The sequence below is a fragment of the Elaeis guineensis genome, chromosome 2, assembly GCF_000442705.2.
Source record: "Elaeis guineensis isolate ETL-2024a chromosome 2, EG11, whole genome shotgun sequence".
Taxonomy (NCBI): domain Eukaryota; kingdom Viridiplantae; phylum Streptophyta; class Magnoliopsida; order Arecales; family Arecaceae; genus Elaeis; species Elaeis guineensis.
This window is the reverse complement of record NC_025994.2, coordinates 82,005,421-82,025,222: the sequence shown is the minus strand read 5'-3', so window position 1 is coordinate 82,025,222 and position 19,802 is coordinate 82,005,421. Positions and strand designations below refer to the sequence as shown.

General features: G+C 37.2%; 1 protein-coding gene across 3 annotated transcripts; it reads left to right on the top strand.

Moving 5' to 3' along the window:
- The first annotated feature begins 4,371 nt into the window (after positions 1 to 4,371).
- LOC105057347 (methylcrotonoyl-CoA carboxylase subunit alpha, mitochondrial) lies at positions 4,372 to 19,339 on the top strand. 3 transcript variants are annotated; one of them, XM_019850662.3, is made up of 16 exons: positions 4,373 to 4,780; positions 7,105 to 7,226; positions 7,343 to 7,490; positions 8,107 to 8,244; positions 9,904 to 9,999; positions 10,079 to 10,138; positions 11,636 to 11,728; positions 11,930 to 12,041; positions 13,065 to 13,169; positions 13,256 to 13,392; positions 14,042 to 14,273; positions 14,356 to 14,531; positions 16,218 to 16,334; positions 16,496 to 16,738; positions 16,832 to 16,927; positions 19,020 to 19,339. In XM_019850662.3, exons 1-16 carry the CDS (start codon positions 4,421 to 4,423, stop codon positions 19,026 to 19,028), a joined length of 2,244 nt encoding a protein of 747 aa, XP_019706221.1. In that variant the 5' UTR covers positions 4,373 to 4,420; the 3' UTR covers positions 19,029 to 19,339. The 3 variants fall into 3 exon arrangements, 2 of the variants coding, with proteins under 2 accessions (XP_019706221.1, XP_010938258.1); XM_010939956.4 differs by having other exon boundaries at positions 4,415 to 4,780; positions 14,365 to 14,531; XR_833982.4 differs by lacking the exons at positions 16,832 to 16,927; positions 19,020 to 19,339 and having other exon boundaries at positions 4,372 to 4,780; positions 14,375 to 14,531; positions 16,496 to 16,697.
- The last annotated feature ends 463 nt before the right edge of the window (positions 19,340 to 19,802 follow it).

The following is a 19,802-nucleotide window of genomic DNA, read 5'->3' as shown; positions in this document are numbered from 1 at the left end:
CTTTGGAACTGCTGGTCTCGCTGGCGGTTTGTCGTTGGTCTCTCTGGCGACATGTCGCTGGTCTCGCTGGCGACATAAACCCTCAGGATAATCAATTGCCAACGTATATGCCCCCATTGGCGGAGTCCTTTACATAGTCAGATTGTCAAATTCATATCATCTTTCAATTCATATATTATTTTTAAAAATAATATAGATAAATGATATTCGAGTCAAATCAATCATATCATTCTTTATGATCATACATCATAATAATTTTTCAACAAATAACCTCAATAATAAATAATTTCTATAATTAACTTCAATCATAAATAATTTCATCAATTATTTTCAATAAATATTTTCAATCACAAGCATTCCATGAATATTTAATTCAAAATTTATAATTTACCAGATAAATTCAATAAAAGTAACACTACTTACCTCAAAAGAAAATTCAAACTAAGAATTTTAGAAATCTTGAAAATCCTTCTCTGGATCTGGTACTTCAAATATCATATTTTTGATCAAAATTTTATCGAATTAAAAAAAATTAAAATTTATTAAAATTCAATATCCCCACATGGATTAACTAGACGACAACGTCCAGAATTTTCGGATTGATCCCTGAAAACTCTTCTTATATTTCTTTTAATTATTATTATTATATTATAATAATAATTTAATTTTTTTTTAATTTCTTAAATCCTAAAAATCTAAGAGAGAGAGAGCAGAGAGAGAAAGTTTCTCTCTCTCTTTTCTTTTTCTTCTTTTTCTTTTCTTTTTTTCTTCTTTTTCTTCTTTTTTTTCTTTTTCTCGGGCTTCTTCCTGGCCGAAACAGGGGACCGACGGGTCCCCTCCTTTGCCCGACCATTCAGGCCACGACCGTCACGGTGGAGGCCGACGGCAGAGGGGGGCCACTCTCCCGGGTTCGGAGAGGCAAGGCCGGCGGTCGGTTGTGATCGCCGACGTCGGAAAACCCAAGGGAAGAAGAGACCAAAACAGGGGTCTCTTCTCCGACCAAAAATCGACGACACTCGTCGCCGGCAGTCGCGCACAGAGGCACGGGAAGAAGGGGAAAGAAGAGAAGAAGAGAAGGACAACTTACTTCGGCCTCCGGTGACCCCACCGATGAGCAATCACGGCGAGAATGAAATAAATCTCCACGGCTCCAATTCGAAAAAATTAGGGAGGAAGAGAGGGGAAGAGGACCGATGATCGACTTCTAAAGAAGGTGAGGGTCTTTTTATAGAGAGCCCTAGAACTCTTGGGGGTTCTAGGACTCCCGATTGCTGGGGTTTAATCAGAGAAGAAGACTCCTACTGAGAGTCTTCTTCCCGATTCTCCTGTTTTTTTTTTTTTTGGGCTTGGGTCTTGCTAGTTGGGCTTGGGCTATAACAATATTTGAATCCTTTCCATCTTGATCGCTGGCGATCGGCTTGTTTGCAATAGACATCGGTGCCAGTGCGGATGGCAAGCTACCCTGGGACTCATCCTGCAGTTTTATCGGTGGGGAATAAGCTAGGAGAAAGCTGAAAAAGAACGGTGCAAGGGTGCGGGTTTCACTCGGACTGTCACTGACAGAAATAAAAGAGCTCATTAGGCGATTTTCAGAGATGGTCGAGCTTCCAAAGGAGATCATGGGAAAGAAATTGGAGGCATAGGTGACTTCAATAGTGGTGGTGAGAAGTCTCGACTGAAGTTTGACGGTTGAGGTGGTGGCAAGAGACTTTCGATCATAGGTGGAGTTGAAAGGGGAGGCAGCGGGCTATGGCCTAGAGCAGAGCCATCTCCTCTTCCATTTTAAGAAGGTTGGGGAGGGGGACTTGGTTCTTCACTGGCCATGGGTAGTTGCCAGTCAAACATTGGTTTTGAAGCCATGGCAGTCGAGCTTCTTTCCATCGGAGGGGGCCATCCATTTAGCCTTGGTTTGGGTCTGTCTACTGCAGCCTCCGATAGAGTTTTGGGGGGAGGAGGTGATTTGAGGGGTTTTTAGTCTGGCCAGAGAGTTATCATCAGTAGACGAGTGTACGATGGAGCAGAGGAGGGTAGGCTTCATGCATGCCTATGTTAAAATCGATCTCTTCCGACCGTTGCGACCAAGGGTATTGATCAAGGGGCCGGAGGGCCCTTTTTAATAGAGGTTCATGTAGGAGAACCTTGATGAGATGTGTTTTCGATGTGAGCGTTTTCACGCTTCAGAGATAGCATGTCCAATCGAAGGAGGAGGCGGTGGCTCAAGGGTCAGACTATACTTGGAGAATGTGACCCAAGTTGGAAGAGAGATATGCCTGGGGCCTTGGCTGGTGGCCGTCCGTCAGTGGCTATTCGAGCTGAAAGCACTGGTGGAGTTGGAGAAGAAGGTGGCTAAGTTGACTCGGCCCACTGAGTCGAAGTCTAGGCCAAGTCAGCTTGGGAAGGAGTCTATTTAGGTGGGATCGGACGAGTCGACTCACCAGTGGGGTCCAATAGTTGGATCAAGCCAGTCAAGATCGTACGACGGCGATCACCCCTTCGACCTAGGCCTGGATCAACAATTGGATTGAAATTGAGGTGCATTGAGATGGTTGTGGGAGATGGGGTGGGCTTAAGCTCGGGCATGGTTCGCCCTCCAACTAGTTCAACCCATTGGCGCTGGGTTGAGATGTGAGCATCGACCTATTTGCAGGTGCTGTGGTGGGCAGTCCGTCTAGGCCTGGCTTTGGTCCAATGAAGCTCTTGGGGCCAGACTCAGCCTAGCCCAAGAACACTCGACCCCTTGAAGTCGATGTTGACCAAGCACCTGGGAGGCCCAATTCATGGGAAGGGGGCCCCGGTGGATTCAAAAATGGCCCAGGGAAAAAGAACAGGGCCAAAGGCAAGGCCCCATCATTGTTAGAGATTCGAACGGAGGTGGCAGCTAGCTTTAGAGGCTCCGTGGTCTTTTTTTTCTCAACCAGGACCCTAAAGGAGGGAGAGAAGGCTCCGTTTTAATCTGAAAAGCCGATGAGGGACTCCAGTACCCTCACCATAAAGGGGCACTTTGAGTACAGTTGGAGCCTCTAATAGAGCAGGACTCTAGGGGAGAGGATCCAGTGTCAAATCATATAATTTTTAGTGTGCAAATACTTTTTTGGAGTAGTAGATTATATCCAACAACTTGGATCATTGATATAAAATCTCTATTGTCCAAATTTGACCAAATCGGATCTGAGTCCAAATCTGATCAACCTTACCCATATCCGCCCACATATATATATTTCTCGGGTCATATGAAATCAAGGTTTTTGATTTCGGAGCTAGTCTTTTATGCACATGAGGATTTGATTCCTATAATGGTGAGAAGGAGATGGGAGATAGATGATAGGTAACTAGATAGATATTAGTTAAAGAATTGCTTCAATTAATTTAGAATTTCTCTTGGTTTTTGGTAATGTGTAGGATTTTGAAGTATTAAGTTTGTGATTTTTTTTTCCTAATATTCAATCATCATCTAGAATTAAAAAATTAAAATTTTTGCCTTTTTTTTTTTGGGTATCATGTTTTTCCTCTTTTTTAAGTTTTTCTCCCCCCCTTAAGTCTTAAATTCAACAAGATGAACCCAATAAAGGACAACTCTAGTTTGTCATATTTTTTATAAATTAAAAATATTTAGTGGTAAATAATCAATATGTTTTAATAAAAATTTTATTGATAATATTTTTGATAATTCAAATTATGAGCATGAATTTACGATTCTAGTGTCTATTCACAAAATATTTCAAATAAATTTCAAGGAGCTGCACTCTTCAATCACAACCATCAGCCTAATTCTTCTTAGTGAAGGTTGTTTCGCTTTTATATTTACATAATTTAAAAATAAACTGACATGTCCTATATCTTTAGTTCAGAATTAAAAGGAAAAAAAAAAAATGTCGCAAGGGGTTTTTATACGGAGTGGACACAGGACTCTCCCGTGTGCCAGAGCAATCACAATTCCACAAATTTCCATCTCTCTCTGTGTCTTCGTTTTTTTAATTCTCCTTTTTGTCCTTGTGATAGCTAGTGATTGCTTTCTTTGCAAGGGAGACCCTGAGATGTTAACATGGCGTCACCAAAAAAAAAAAAAAATTGTCCGAGCGGTGTCTCCTCGCTCTCGCACGTGTCATTCCCTGGATCATCTTTTTCGCTGTGGCGTACAGCGACACCCAGTTCATCCTTACACCAGCTGCCACGTTATATCCAGACCTGCTTCCGAGGAGGGGCGGAAGACCCTTATCAACAAACATATTTATTTGGAGCCACGAGGAAAAGATCTCATCCGTCCAATTTATATCCCTGTAACAAAATACACTGGAATCAACGGGTCGCGTAGTAAACACAAAACCTGACCCTATATAAGACTGATTCCCAGTCCGCCCCCGAAATCATTATATCCAATCCGTCTTCTTCCCTCCGATCACTTCGGAGAGAGCTCCAAAAAATGGCGTTAATGGCGTCTATAATTCGCAGAAAAATCGCCCAAAAACCTCTGTTTCGAAACCCTAACCCTCGAATTTGGCCGTCGAGGCTTCTGTCCTCGGTGCCTGAGGGGATAGGGGAGAAGGGCGCGCCGGCGATCGAGAAGATTCTGGTGGCGAACCGGGGGGAGATCGCGTGCCGGATCATGAGGACGGCGAAGAGGCTTGGAATCCGGACCGTCGCCGTCTACAGCGACGCTGACCGGGAAGCCCTCCACGTGAAGTCCGCCGACGAAGCCGTCCGGATAGGCCCGCCGCTCGCCCGGGCCAGCTACCTCAACGCCTCCGCCATCGTCGAGGCCGCCCTTCGAACCGGCGTCCAGGTCCGGGCTGGCGGGTTTCCGCTCTCTCTCTTTTTCATTTTTTACTATTATTTCTGTCTTTATTTTTGCTGAACAGATGCTAGAGGAGATCTTTTTCCTTTCAGTTTTGTATTTCGATGCTCGGAGAGTCTTTAAGGTTGTAGCTTTGGGATCTTTTGGAATAATGTTACCTTTTGGTATATCTAATAATTTAATCATAGTCACCATCGTACTATTTGTCTATATATCGTTTGATTTGTACTCGTTCATTTGGTTTTACGCAACTGCATCTTTTGTTTCACTGCAACTGAATATAGCTTAGTGTTTAGGCGAGTAGTAATTTTACATATGCTGGATCGTGATCTACTTCACAAAATGAAAATTGGAATTATTAAATTAGTACATGACTTGTTTGATAAGTGGTTCGATACTTGCAAACATAGTTAAGTTTTTTATATTTTTGTTAACATCATGCTATATGAAAACTTTTAGGTAAATTTTTAACAAAAATATGTGCCTTTTGTACTCAAAGGTAATACAGTGACGTGTTTGTGTTCCCAGCATGGATTTCGGTTCAGGCAACTAAGTTGGTGTTAGAACATTAAAGTATTGCTGGAAAAACCACTGCAGCGCCAATTTCAGTTCAAACATTGATGTTGGTGTTTAGAAGTTAAATACAATTTATAATTTTACATTTTTAATTCTGTATATGACCTTATCAGAACTCTAAATTATCTCAATAATTTAAGTTTATTTAATCGTTGACGAGATTGGCTAAGATTTTCATGAGGCATAGCCTTTTCTGTCATGGTTATGATCTATATAATTGTTCTATAACATTCTAGATAAGTGCTTTGTCCCTAAAATCCGGGGGAATGAAGTCACAAAGAATTTTCTCTTTTCCTTGAAACAAGCACTCATATACAATTTGTTATCCTAATATGTTGAAAACAAATATTCACACACTTTCCCTGATAAGCTTTTCTGTTATCGGCTAGTCTTTAGATTTGTTATTAGGGCCAGCCTGATGACCTTAGTTTAGGTTTAGAAAGGATCAAAAAAGGAGTACTGGGAAAAAAGTTTCTAGGGGAAAAAAACACCTTTAGAGTTAGAGTTGCCATGAGCAATATCACTTAATGTGACTGGAGTTTGAATTGCTACATGGAAAAGGCTATCTAAACAAGAGCAAGAGCTATAACAAAGTGGACTGCCATGCTCTATGGAATATGGAGTAGACACTGGATGGTACTGGTATTTTAGCATGGGAACAGTGTATGACCATTTCATGATGTTGGTAGCTTGACTGCAAAGCATGTAACGTTCTTAGACTCGGTCACATCACTATGTCACTTGAGTTGGTATTGGTGCTCTGATGACCTTGCCAGCCCTAGCTGATATGATGCCTGATATTGGTTTTTGAACCTTGCTTTAGAAACAGTAAACAATATACCTAACAGTCTATTGTTCCCTACTTAAAAAAAAAAAAATTGAAAAATCTCATTTTTATGGTACTTAAATTATTTCATAATGGTTTTCACGAAATCCAGTTCATAGCTAGTATATTGTCCAATATAGGTATTATACCATCTACTTGTCATGACAGAAATAGTACACAGTAGTGTGGAATTCTTAAGCAGTCAAATTTCATGCTTCATGCATTTGATTCATGCCCTTTTAATGCACTGGCTAAGGTTATAACATTAAATAAATTGAAACTCTATAAAAATTTCCATGCTTTCGTTTCAAGAATGATGTATGCATGGTCTACAGTCGCAATCAGGAATTAATTTGTTTAGAAAAGAAAAACTCAGAATCTTAAACATTGAGAAAGATTGCTAAAAGTTTCTGAAGAATTTGGGAAATTAAAAAAAAAAAAAATCAGAGAAGAACTTGTAAGGAAATTAAAAAAAAAAATCAGAGAAGAACTTGTAAGCTAAATGATATATTTACCCACAAGTAGATTCAAGAATAAGCATGAGAGGGGCAAACAGCAACAGATGATAGCCATGGCAGCAACTCTCATAATGGATAACAATTTTAATTGACATTATACAAAGCAAATGAGAATAACTTGTGAACTGTGTTAATCATTAAATAGTCCATGAAAAATTAAGTTACTTGGTAACAATTTGGAGAACCATTTGGCAATGCATGAGTTATCTGAGATGTTTTTCCACAAGTCAAAAAAAAAAAAAACAATTTATTTTAAATTTGATTTGCAAAAAAAAAAAAATCTGGAATTAGGACTTAAAGACTGTCAGTGTTGCTTCTCTGTGAATTACTTGATATGATTGATGCCTTCGATCAACTTTCTTAATTCTTAGTATGCTTTTATGATTTTGTAGGCTGTCCACCCAGGCTATGGTTTTCTCTCAGAGAGTGCTGACTTTGCCCAACTTTGTGAAGTTGAAGGGCTTACATTTATTGGGCCTCCAGCATCTGCTATCCAAGACATGGGGGACAAGAGGTAGTCCCAGGCTCTGTATTTTTCTCATTTTCTCCTTTTACATGGTATTGCTGTACTCTTAGTATACTCCAGGATGTCATTTTCATGTGTATATTCTGACATAACATCTCTACCAGTGCATCAAAGAGAATCATGGGTGCAGCAGGTGTACCACTTGTTCCTGGCTACCATGGCAATGAACAAGACATTGACTTCTTAAAATTAGAAGCCGAAAAGATTGGCTATCCCATTTTGATAAAGCCTACACATGGTGGTGGGGGGAAGGTATGCTCTTCAACAAACTTTCATATGTGAGTATCTATACATTGCATGTGATGTTAACATTATATGTTGCATGGTTTTTTATGTTTCTATTACCTGTTAATTCCATCTTAATGAAGAATGTTAAGATCTCAATATGGTGTTCAAGGTGTAAATTAAAGCTTTAAATGACTAAAATATTATATTTTCTGAATTATAGATTTCTTTGTCTTGCATCTATGTGATCTACATTTCTTCTTTCCATCTTGGAAAGCAACAATTGCACAAGCTTAGACAGCTATTATTTATGGATTGCAATGAAATCTTTAGCAAATACTTTCTTTTCTAAAATTTACACCTTGTCTACATGATCATATGTGATTAAATATTAAATTCATCTTTCATACTCATCTGGTAATCTGTGAGATGTTGCTGAAGCATGTGGTGCTGTAGTTGTTTCTTCTCAACTTATTGTAAAAGATAATATTCTCGCCACATTGCTACTATAATGCAGCAGGGGACTAGTAATGCCTCAAAAGAGTCCACTGAAAAGCACATCTACTAGAAACATATCTGATGGAAAACACCTTGTTGTCAAAGTCTCTTGGATTATTTTTCTGCTGATAATCTTCTTCTCCAGGGCATGAGAATAGTCCAAGGGCCAGATGAATTTGTTGAATCTCTTCTGGGAGCACAACGTGAAGCCACTGCTTCCTTTGGCATAAACACCATCTTAATAGAGAAATATATAACTCAACCCAGGCATATAGAAGTCCAGGTATCAGTTTTCAAATCCTTAATCTTGCTTAGTACTTTATGTACACTTAAAAAATTTTCATCTATTCTGATGTGTGTTTTGCATGTGTTGTATTCTTTTATTCATCTTGAAGAGAAATACGTTCTGCATGGTACAATCTGGTTTTTCTTTTGGTCCTTCTTTGTCACATTATGCTTTACAATAAAGCATGTAATTAAACTTTCTGCGTGCAGTCATTCTGCTAGTGCATGAAAATTTGCTTAATCATCTGTCTTTGTTATGTAGTTCACCAATTAGGACCTTTCAATTTAAACAATTTATATTTCTATTTTGCAGGTCACAGAGGGCCCTCTAATCTACATATTCTAGTTGTCATGCATTTACCATCTTCTTTAAGCACAATGTAATTCTTTACACATACAAAGATCCCACATATGCATTTACTGAATTCACATAAGCTCTATTATAATTTTTGTTATGAGGCTTATACTGTGCTTTCAGTATTGATTAACAACTGCATCCGATACAATTCTGATGCACTAATTTGTTTATTAGATCCAGTCGACTAATTACCCATCAAGTTTCGTTCTGTTATATCAAGTTTGTCTTTTATGTCTTTCATCATAATGACTGCCCACTCATGTATATATTACCTCCAGACTTTCAGTTCTTTCTTGCACATCTTTAATGCCTTATATGCAACCTGGATAAACATGTATTTTTTATCCTTGTTGAAATCCTTTTGTATATTCACTTAGTTGATTTATGAAGTATTTCCATTCTTCATCATCTCTATAGAAGTGTCCATTAATTGTCACACAAAAAGTTTTGTTGATTATTTTTCATAATAGCTGCATCAATTGTAGATGGTGGTTGTAGCATATCAAAATATCTTATGTACTTCTCCTGCATGGTTCATGGGCATATTTTTATAGTCTAAAGAAAAAGAAAGATGACTTTCATTTTGCTGTATGAGGGACTCTTTGACCTTGAAAAGTAAGGAGGAGATATAAAGCCAGACAAAAACAAGCAACACTACAATAAGGTTTGATTTTAACATCATCTTAGATATTGCTACCACTTACCACCATCAACCATGATATAACACGGCTGCATAGAAAGTAGGACTTAATGGACAACATTGTCTTGTAAACATACTGCCAAATTTATAGAAATCCTTGACAAGTCTTCCACGATAGGGAAATCTGTAGCTGCATAATAATTATTTTTGCATGCTTGTATTTCAAGCATATGAAAGTATCCTAATGTTTTTTTATTTATTGTTGCTATCATTGAATTCCAGATACTGATCTACTAATTTTGACAGTCTGACTGAAATCTGATCCGGAAAGAAAACTAACCCTGACAAATTATTTCTATGTACTTTCTTAAAATACTTATTTCTTTGTGGGTTATGTATTAATTGGTGCTTGTCTTGCTTATAATATTTTTAGAAGTAACATCCCATCATCTTGGTCCAATTAGCTTCTTCCTTTTGAATCATGGACGAGAACTAGTTCAAACATCTTTCATGTGCATTAAAGCTATGAATCAAACTTCTTTACCCTTCTTATAACTGGTCTGCGCTATATAATTGACAGCTCATGATGAATGACATTACCTGCTGAGTTGCTTTCATGTTTAGTTGATGGTTTGTTTGTGGGTTTCTGAATGGTGCAGGTTTTTGGAGACAAACTTGGGAATGTCATACATCTAAACGAGAGAGATTGCAGTGTGCAAAGAAGGCACCAGAAGATAATTGAAGAAGCTCCTGCAGTAAAGCTCACATGTCCTGTCACTGATTTAAATTATTGTTTGAAGGAATGACATAGTTCTGATAACTCCATTTATGCAGCCCAATGTTACTAATGAATTCCGCTCCCGCTTGGGTGAAGCTGCTGTCTCTGCTGCCAAGGTGATGTGCTTCTGAATTCTGCTAATAAATGCAATTTTGATAAGTGCTATGTTTGGATTGAGACAAACAAATGGTGCATACCTTAAAAATGTTTATAACGTGCTTGCTTGTTTTCATTGAAACCTTGATTCGTGCTTATAGTATCAGGAACAATTCCTGCCTTTTCAAGATATGCTTGAAAGGGATCATCTTTATGCAATCTGTGTTGTTAAAATTACACTGTTGCATATCAATTCTCATGCTTTTGTGTGCTCAAACCCAGGATTCTCATCAGCTTATAATGATTGCCCTCTTTTCCAAGTTGCAAAACCTTCTCTTGTTAATTTTTTTCTTACCAGCTGAAGATAGATATTATGTCGGTACATTAAAAAAAAAAAGAAGAAAAAAGAAAAACTGTCTCGGGGAGAATTTTCATGGTGCTATGCTACTTTAGGAGAGGATGGGACGAGGATGTTGTGTTATGTATTACATCATGCCTTCTTGATATCCATTTTCTTCCCCCTATCCTCCCTCCCCCTTTTTTCTGATCAAATTAATAACATCCTATATCATCTCAAGTTTTGCAGTTGAATGGTTATTTTCTGTTCTACCTTTTTCAAGTCTGCTGATATCAATGTCTGATTTTTGAGGAAATTGATTTTATAGAATCTGGCATCAAAGTGTACAAGAAGCCCATCTGGTAATATTTACTATTTAAGAAACTCCATAAGTTATATGATTTTCTGTATCTTCCTTAGATGTTGCTAGGAAATTCAGTGTGTGTTGTCTTGGAAATTGGTAGACATTACAGAAGATAATAAAAGTGAGTTATGACTATCTACTTCTACTTTAAGAAATATAGTGTCACACATGCTGCATTTGTTAACAATAAGGATCTTATCAGAATATGGCTTGTAATTGAACATGTACCAGAGCCATTGATATTCTGATTCACTTGATAATTACATAATATATCTAGAATTTACTTTGAGTTTTCAAGCATGTAACACGCACCAGATTTTGATAAATAGTCCTTCTAGAATTTCTTGGCTTCTTTTCTGCCTATTTGCTTGTATATAGTGATAATCAGTAATATTTTACACTAAATATGCTTTTTTTAAAATCTATCGATGTTCATGATGAATGTGCTGATATGTTGGTCAGACCAGACAGCCTTTTCAGTGCTCTCATAAATGTCATTTTTGGAGTTATGTGGAAATATTATTTTGTAATTTACAAATTTCTGTCCCTAGTGATTGAGTGGTAAAATTCACAAATGGCTGTACTCTTACCTGTCTATTTTTCTTCTTTTTTTTGAAAAAGCATCTTTGTTTTGTTTATATTTAATTGTTGTTCATAAGGGTGTATGGCCATGTGTAGTTACTCTAATATATTTTCAGTTGCATCTATCATTTGTCCCTTTCTGCCCCCTATCTGTTTAGCATCACAAGTTTTTACTTTTTCAGACTGTGGTTTTGCTGATTTGATTTCTGATTTTACAATTAATTATCTGAGAAGGCAGTTGGTTATCATAGTGCTGGAACGGTGGAATTTATAATGGATACGCTCTCAGGCAAATTTTATTTCATGGAGATGAATACACGTCTTCAGGTACTTCGATTAACTTTGTTATCTTGAATTCTCAAATGTGTGATGTCTCATTGAATACGTGGTTGGTGTAATTGCACTCTAATGGGCTGTCATAGTAATTGATCTAGTACCTTCTCTCAAGAAGCTTGTGTATATTTGAATTTAGAAGTGAGTATTATGGTACAATAATATCTCTTATGACATAATGTATGAACTTTGAAGGTTGAGCACCCTGTGACGGAGATGATTGTTGGTCAAGATCTTGTGGAGTGGCAGATTCGTGTTGCAAATGGAGAACCTCTACCACTAACTCAGGAGCAAGTGCTCTTAAATGGTATTGTTTCTTTGGTACATCTTAAATGGTATTTTGTTAAACAATAATGATGTTGCAGATTTAGGGTTGATAGTTTTGCTTTTAGTATATGTCTGTGTAATTGAGGATCTGCCATTCTGAGCTCAAATGTTCTTCATTTTGGGTGATGCTATGTGTCTAACATTGTAAATCATGATTTTCTTTTTCAAATATATTATAGGCTGGATCAATCTTTTTTCCACGAGAAGTTGGTGAATCATATATTTGAATTTTAGGTGATGTTTAGTACGGTTCCATCTATTGAAAAATCTAAAAGCTGTTAGCAGAAAGGCAACAAGCATGGGTACTGAACACACTTGAAATATTGACATGCTGTTTGTAGCATTTTCAAAAATCTTTTTTATTTGGAAATATTGATAAGATAATAATGCTGATGGTCAGGATTTGCCATCTCGGTTCCGGATCCTGTACCAATACCATTTTATTACAGTGTCGGTGCATGGTATGGTACTAGACAGCAAGACATACCGAATGTCAGTATGTACGAGACTATGTACCGGTTCGATACTGGTATGGTATGGTATGCTTTGGTATGAATATGGTACAAGACGGGCACAGCACAAACCTTGCTGATGATAGATTTTCCTGCTGTAATCCTAAATTCCTAATAATAATTTTTTTTCCTCCAAAAGTTGATCAACTAATTTTCCCCAGGGAATAATGCCTTATGATGAATTTGTATATTATAGGCATCAGTTTAGGAATCAAATAAATGAGTTGCCTGACATATAAATAAAATTCATGTTTAATACTCTTTAATTATAGATCTTTTGGCTTTTCAAGAAGATCTGATTTGATGTACTACACCCAGCATAACTTTCCCCTTCCATTTCTGTACTAATTCAGGTTCATGGTTTGGTTTATCTTTATCATTTTTGCCTGCTAAAGTGATCTTTTTCTTCCCCTTCCATTTGAATTTCTATGACATAGTTGTTAAGTGATAATTCAAATTCTCCTATGATGTTCTCTTTACTGTGATGTCAGGACATGCCTTTGAAGCTCGAATATATGCTGAAAATGTTTCAAGAGGATTTCTTCCTGCAACTGGAACCCTACATCATTACCAGCCAGTCCCTGTTTCACCAACAGGTAATGTGCATGAACAAGGTAGTAAACATATTCAATAGCTTATGCTTTCAAAGACTGCTTACTATCGAAAGTTTATGGCCAACCAGTGCGTGTTGAAACGGGGGTGGAAGAAGGAGACACTGTCAGCATGCATTATGATCCCATGATAGCTAAGCTTGTAGTATGGGGAGAAAATCGTAATGCAGCATTAGTTAAGCTAAAGAACTGCTTGTTAAAATTTCAGGTGCACCTATCATTTTAACTCATGGTTATGCTATTCATATGTAATTATTTTTAATTTTTCTGCATGCTTCTTCTCAGCTCGAGCAAGATCCAGCCCATGGGCTTTGCTGCATTTACATAGACGACGGTCTTAGATTCTGATGCATGTTTAATGTTTTGATTAAGCTTGATTAAACACATATCTTAAGTACATTCAGTGGTTATCTTTCAGATATTTTCTAAATAGAAAATAAAATTATAAAATATGTTTTCAGGTGCTGACCTTCAGAAATATGAGACACATGGCTTTTTTAACATAACACATAATGCCTATTATATCATGATTTAAAAAATCATTTTATACTTATATATTTGTATCCATAGCAATATAATCATATTTAAAAATAGAAGTATAATCATGACCAACTTCTGCCTTCTTTTGTTTGGAACCTGAAGTTGGACTTAGCGAGTTTGGCAGATGCCCCTCTGTCCTGTTGAATCTCTTCAGAGCACAGTAAGAAAAATAAAATAAATTTTATAGCCGGAGTCTTACATACATTGACTCAGATAACAAAGAATTTATAGTGGATTCAGTTGTCAAGGTGTGCCTTCCTCATTGTTTGTCTTACTTGGGTCTTTTCTTTATACAAATACCACTCCTCTCTTCGCAGGTTGCAGGCTTGCCGACTAATATCTCTTTCCTCCAGAGTCTTGCAAATCATTGGGCCTTTGAGAAGGGCTTAGTTGAAACACATTTCATTGAACATTTTAAAAATGATCTTTTCATTGACTCAGCTGATGAGGTAGCTGCCGAAGCACATGCTGCTGCTAAGCTTGGTGCAAGCTTGGTTGCTGCATGTATTTGTGAGAAGGAGCATGTTACTTCAAAAGAAACTCACCTTGGTATGTTTATCTTCTCTATGCTCCTGCATGCTGGCAATGCCAGGTGTTCTGTATGATGGCTTACTGTTTTCTGATTAATCAGCATATACAGACTCTGACAGGTTACTTTCACTTTGGTATACTCATCCACCTTTCCGAATGCATCACTCTACCAAGCGTAAAGTGGAACTTGAGTGGGATAGAGAACTTAATGGTAGCTGCCAGGAGCTTTTCAAATTTGTTATTACCTATCAGTCTGATGGAAGCTATTTCATTGAGGTAATGCATATCCATGTCACTGCTAGTAGTTATTAAAACAATATAAGATGAATCTTTTTCACTTAAACTTGCCACCTATGTATTGGATGGATGCTTTCTTGATTCAGGAACTGAATGGGTAAATTTGGAGATGCTTTCTTAAATATATATATTTTTGAAAAATGTGTACAAATTGTTCTTCATGTAGGCAGGTAGATGATATCATCTGAGAAATGCATTATATATATCTAAGCAGATTTGTCACAGTGGCAGCATGAATTGTGCATTTTCATATTATGCCACCCAAGATTTGTCGTATTGGTGCATATTGCCTCATATTGGACGTACTATACTATGCTAATACCAAACTGAGACTTAGTACGGAGGACGTACCGAGTCTTGGTACACCAAATCGACCTGTTACTGAATGTACCAACACTGTACCAGCATGGCCGTGGTATGGGGTTGGGTACCAAGATGGTGAACGTTGATGCCACCAATCACTGGATTTCATTTTATATTGTTTTATTTTAAAGACATGACAGTAGTCTGGAAATGGCTATGGCAGTGCCTGCCATTTTCATAAAATCATGTAGCTATATACATGCTTATAACTTTTTTTCTATGGTTTTATTTGTCAAAAACCTCTCTGGGGTTTTTTATGCTTTACTGCCAATCATTCTAACTCATTTAGATTTTGATTGATTTGATCCATTTCTGTTATGTTATATTCAAAGCTTCATAGACCTCTGGAGGTCCATGATCAAGCTCGCAGCAGTACTGGTGCCTCCTGAGGAAACATTGTGTAGAAATTCATTTAGTGTTGATAATTTGATTTCCTCAACTTATCTGTTGTTCTTCAGCAAGCCAGTCCATACAGGATTATTAATTGGAAGCTGATTGCAGCAGTATGAACACAAACGTCTTGCTGATTCTCATACGATATCTATTACATGCTTATTACATGCTTTCATTTTATTTTGTTTTATTTTATTTTGTACCTTGATTGCAGACATAACATTCATTTCAACTAGGTAAATGGACTGTAGCTTAGGCAGGTAGACAATGAAGGAAACCAGGTCTTTTGGATCGTACTCTGGCTACAGAGTGTAGGTTAATATGTTTTCTGTCACTAGGCATGTAGAGTTTATATAATTATGTCATTATGCACTGTGACGCTAGGTTTGTTTTTGAATAATTTCTTGCCTTTGAGAATTCTAAACCATTTAGTGTTTTGTTGCTCTAAGTACAACTATGACTCTCAAGCCTTCCTGGAGTTAGGTTTATGGTTTCTCATTCACCAATTATTCTTATTGAGTGTTGGCTCTGGTGTTACTACAAACATTCATGTCCTGTGTCATAATTTGCATCCATATTTGCTGAGGTCTTCCCCTACTCTTACTAAATCCTAACAAAGATTAGAATCTCTCTCCTTGTTGAGGCCTTCTCAGATCTTCATTCATTACCATCTCAATAAATTCTACATTACTTCCATAATTGCTGGAACTCCTACAGTTTATCTAATTAACTCATTCCTTGCTTTAGAAAATCTGTCGGTGTCTTTAAGTTTTGCTGCTCTTACTTGGTAATTTGTATGCCTACAAATTTAGATGCCATAACACATCTAATGTTACATTCAGATTTTATGTAGTCTTGTTGCTTACTTTTGGCTTTAGATATTGATGTACAACTTTTTTGTTTGACTAGATTGAAGATGGTGATTCCCCTGGTTGGGAGGTTAAAGTCAAGCATGTAGGAAACCATGATTTCAGAGTTGATGCTGATCAACTACACAGCTATGTTACTTTAGCACTTTATTGCAAGGTCAATTTCTTTCCTCTTGTTCAGTTTACATTGGTAACCACTGATGTGCTCTTGTAGTAAAACTCGAGAGCCAGGAACCATCACTTTGCTTAAGAAAACATTTTTTACATGTTAGGCTCTTCGCTTCTCTCAATTGGCATCTTCTTATCTAATGTCTTCAGGATACTAGCAAGCACATACATATTTGGCATGGCAAGCATCATCATCATTATAGACAGACTGTCAGGCTTGAACAATCTACTGATGATGACTCTCAGCATCAACCCAGTCGTCGGGTGGCATCTCACCCAAAAGGGAGCGTTTTAGCACCTATGGCTGGTTTGGTTGTTAAGGTTTTGATTGAGAATGGTGCATTAGTGGAGGAAGGGCAGCCTATTTTGGTTCTAGAAGCAATGAAAATGGAGGTTAATATGAGCATGTCTTTTAATCATTTTTACTGACTGTCTTTCATTGGTCAATAATATTTCAATGTTTTTCTATTACCTTGTTTTTTTCAGCACGTTGTCAAGTCACCCTGTGCTGGGTACGTGGATGGGCTTCAAGTTGCTGCTGGTCAACAGGTTTTTGACACCACTATTTTATTCAGTGTCAAGGTATAATAGTCCCACTCCACTCCCATGTTACTGTTGCATGTTTCATGTGATACTGCATTTATTATGTCGATTGACATTGTGAAAGTTAGTTATGATCAGGGACCTGCATCACATTATGCCAAGTAGTCTGCTTGTTTATTCTCAGTTATTTGTAATTTTAGCTCCCAACATGGTAGAAGAGGTAAACTTGAAAAATACTGAAAATAGTAGTTAGTTACTCTCATTGGTCAGGATTTTTTAGGGGATGCACCTTGGGCAAGTCTCCTTTAAGGCCAATACAAGCCTAGTATAATTAGTCAAATGATAACCATAAAGATTAAGTGGGCTAGAAACACAAGCCTCTTGACGCAAAATAGCCTAATCATGCAATGCCTTATATGCGAACTCAATTTAAGTAAAGTTTAGAATGCCATTGAAGCTGGACTCTTGGGTGAGTGCAAATGTACTTTTATGGACTGGCATTTGCATTTGGAGTGGCTTTGAAAGCAGCTTTTTTGTCTTGAGAGCAGTTGAAATGATGGGTTACTGCTCATGGTTTAGGATGAAGAAGCAGAGGCCAGCAGTGGTGACAGTGGGAGGTGTTGGTCCTTGGATAATCATCAACTAGAGGGCTTGTATGTGCTTTCATTATCTTTGCCTTACAAACCGGCGGCTCCTTCAAGACTGCTATCAAAGGAATCACTTATGTAAGAGGCCCATGTCCAGTTTATTTAAAATCCAGTGTACACATAAAAGGGAGAGGGTGGGGTGGTGTATTACAGTTGAACCAAGGGCCAAGAAATAATCCCCGGCCACCCCCCAAGGCCCCAATCCTCACCAGAGATAGAGACAGAGAGAGAGAGAGAGAATCATCTTTTAGTTTTTCTTTAACGCAATTATTTTACAAGACCATATATTATAATGCAAATAAACTGGCTTCAGAGAATGAGAGAGAGAATCATCTTTTAGTTTTTCTGATGCAATAATTTTACAAGACCATATATTATAATACAAATAAAACTGGCTTCAAAGTTTAGAATGGATATATGCACTGCATAAAGTAGTTATGAATTAAAGTTTCAATCAACATGAACTATAACCCCTCATTTCTCTATTCTCCAATATAAAATCACAATAAAGTAGAAAATTTATGGGATCATTATTAAATATTTTAAGGTACCATTTATGGACAATAAGTGTACAATGTTTACATGCTTAATAAATTCAGGCCATCTTATATTGCATAATTTCTTGGCAATATAACCTGAAGAAATTTCTAATAGGTCAAATGACATGAACAAATAATCATTCCTCAATTAAATCACTAAGCTATGTTAGTTAAATAGGGTATCATAGCCTCTTCCTACATGAAGACCATTAATGTTGTGGCTGTTGCTGTTTACTTCTGGTAATACAAATATACCATCAGAGCATTACTGTGTTTACCATCGCTGCCTCCACAACCACTGCCATCTTCTTGTCACAGGTGTCACAATCTACACTGTCATTATCATGTAGATGCTAAGATGCTTATTGTTATCATGTAGTACCTTGTCAGGAATATCATCTAACTATTCCAATCTGCTGCTACATCTATGCTCCACCTCATCATTGCTATTGAATCAATGGTACCGAGTGGCTTTGTGTTACCGGTTTAATTGACTGAATGTTATTAGCCCCTCACTTTTGACATTATTTGACTCTTTATCATCCCTTTCTGAGGAACGTTGTTCTCTTGCCCTCAAAAGATGATTTTGTCCTCAAAAATTGTTCAGAATGATTCATGCATGGATGGGCACACCAAAATGTGGGCTCCGTTCCATTCTTCTCGACTCTGAAACCTATCTATTAAGGAAGTGGCTCTAAACATTCTGTGCTGGTAGAGTTGAAATTTCTACATATCCTAAGATATGGATCCTATTTGAACCTTCCACAAAGTGAAGATGAGATTTGAATGTGCACGGTATAATGAAAAAATCTGTGCTTGTTATTACTTACAGTAAGCATGTATTGTAGCGAACTGTATTCTTGTGTATCTGCATGTTCTCTATTACCTGCCGTCCTTGTTTCTCTTGTTTATGCATTGGAAAATTTGCAATATGTTGTCGTCCAGGATAAGTAGCATGCTCAGCAGTGGCACAAAGAAGCAGAAGAAGATATCGAAAGCAGTTCTGCTAACAGGCTCAATGTACTGAAGCATTTATTGAACAAATTTATGCTCGCTTCTCAGAGGAGAATATTGCAATAACTGTTCTGCGGAGAACCATGCATTGCAGATGAACAAATTTCATGATATATTCGTCATTTTCATATGGATCTTTTTACTGTTGTATAGTGAAAGAAACATTACTAGCATTTCAAATTATACATTTTTTTTATTGTTATTTTTAAATTTTTATGATAATTCCTTTGAAGTAGTGAGGCTTAAGGTCTTGTGTGGTTGTCGTAAAGTTATTGAAGCAGAGAAAAGCGACTTCTGCAGAAGTCACCACCGGCTTCAGCATGCTTAGGATTTAATATTTTAGTTTTTTTAACTTTTTTGAATCCATGTCATATTTCTTTTCATTTTAAAATAATCCAACAAATCCACATCCGCCATCTAACTTTGAATAATTTGTCATGTAAATACAAATGATGAGCTTTGTCCCAAATTGAGAGATCAATAGAGGATATTGTGACAAACTCAAAAATATAAGGTTGATATTACAGTAATTGGAGATGCAAGGAGATATTTAAAATCGAGATAAAATATAAGATATTACAATGATAGGAGCAATAATATAATACTTATATAGATTGGTTCTTCATAGTTAGCTATCCATCATTCCATGCGTTGATCTAATGATATAGCCATGAGAAATAACAAATCGTAGTTATAAAACAAATTAAGTCCCAA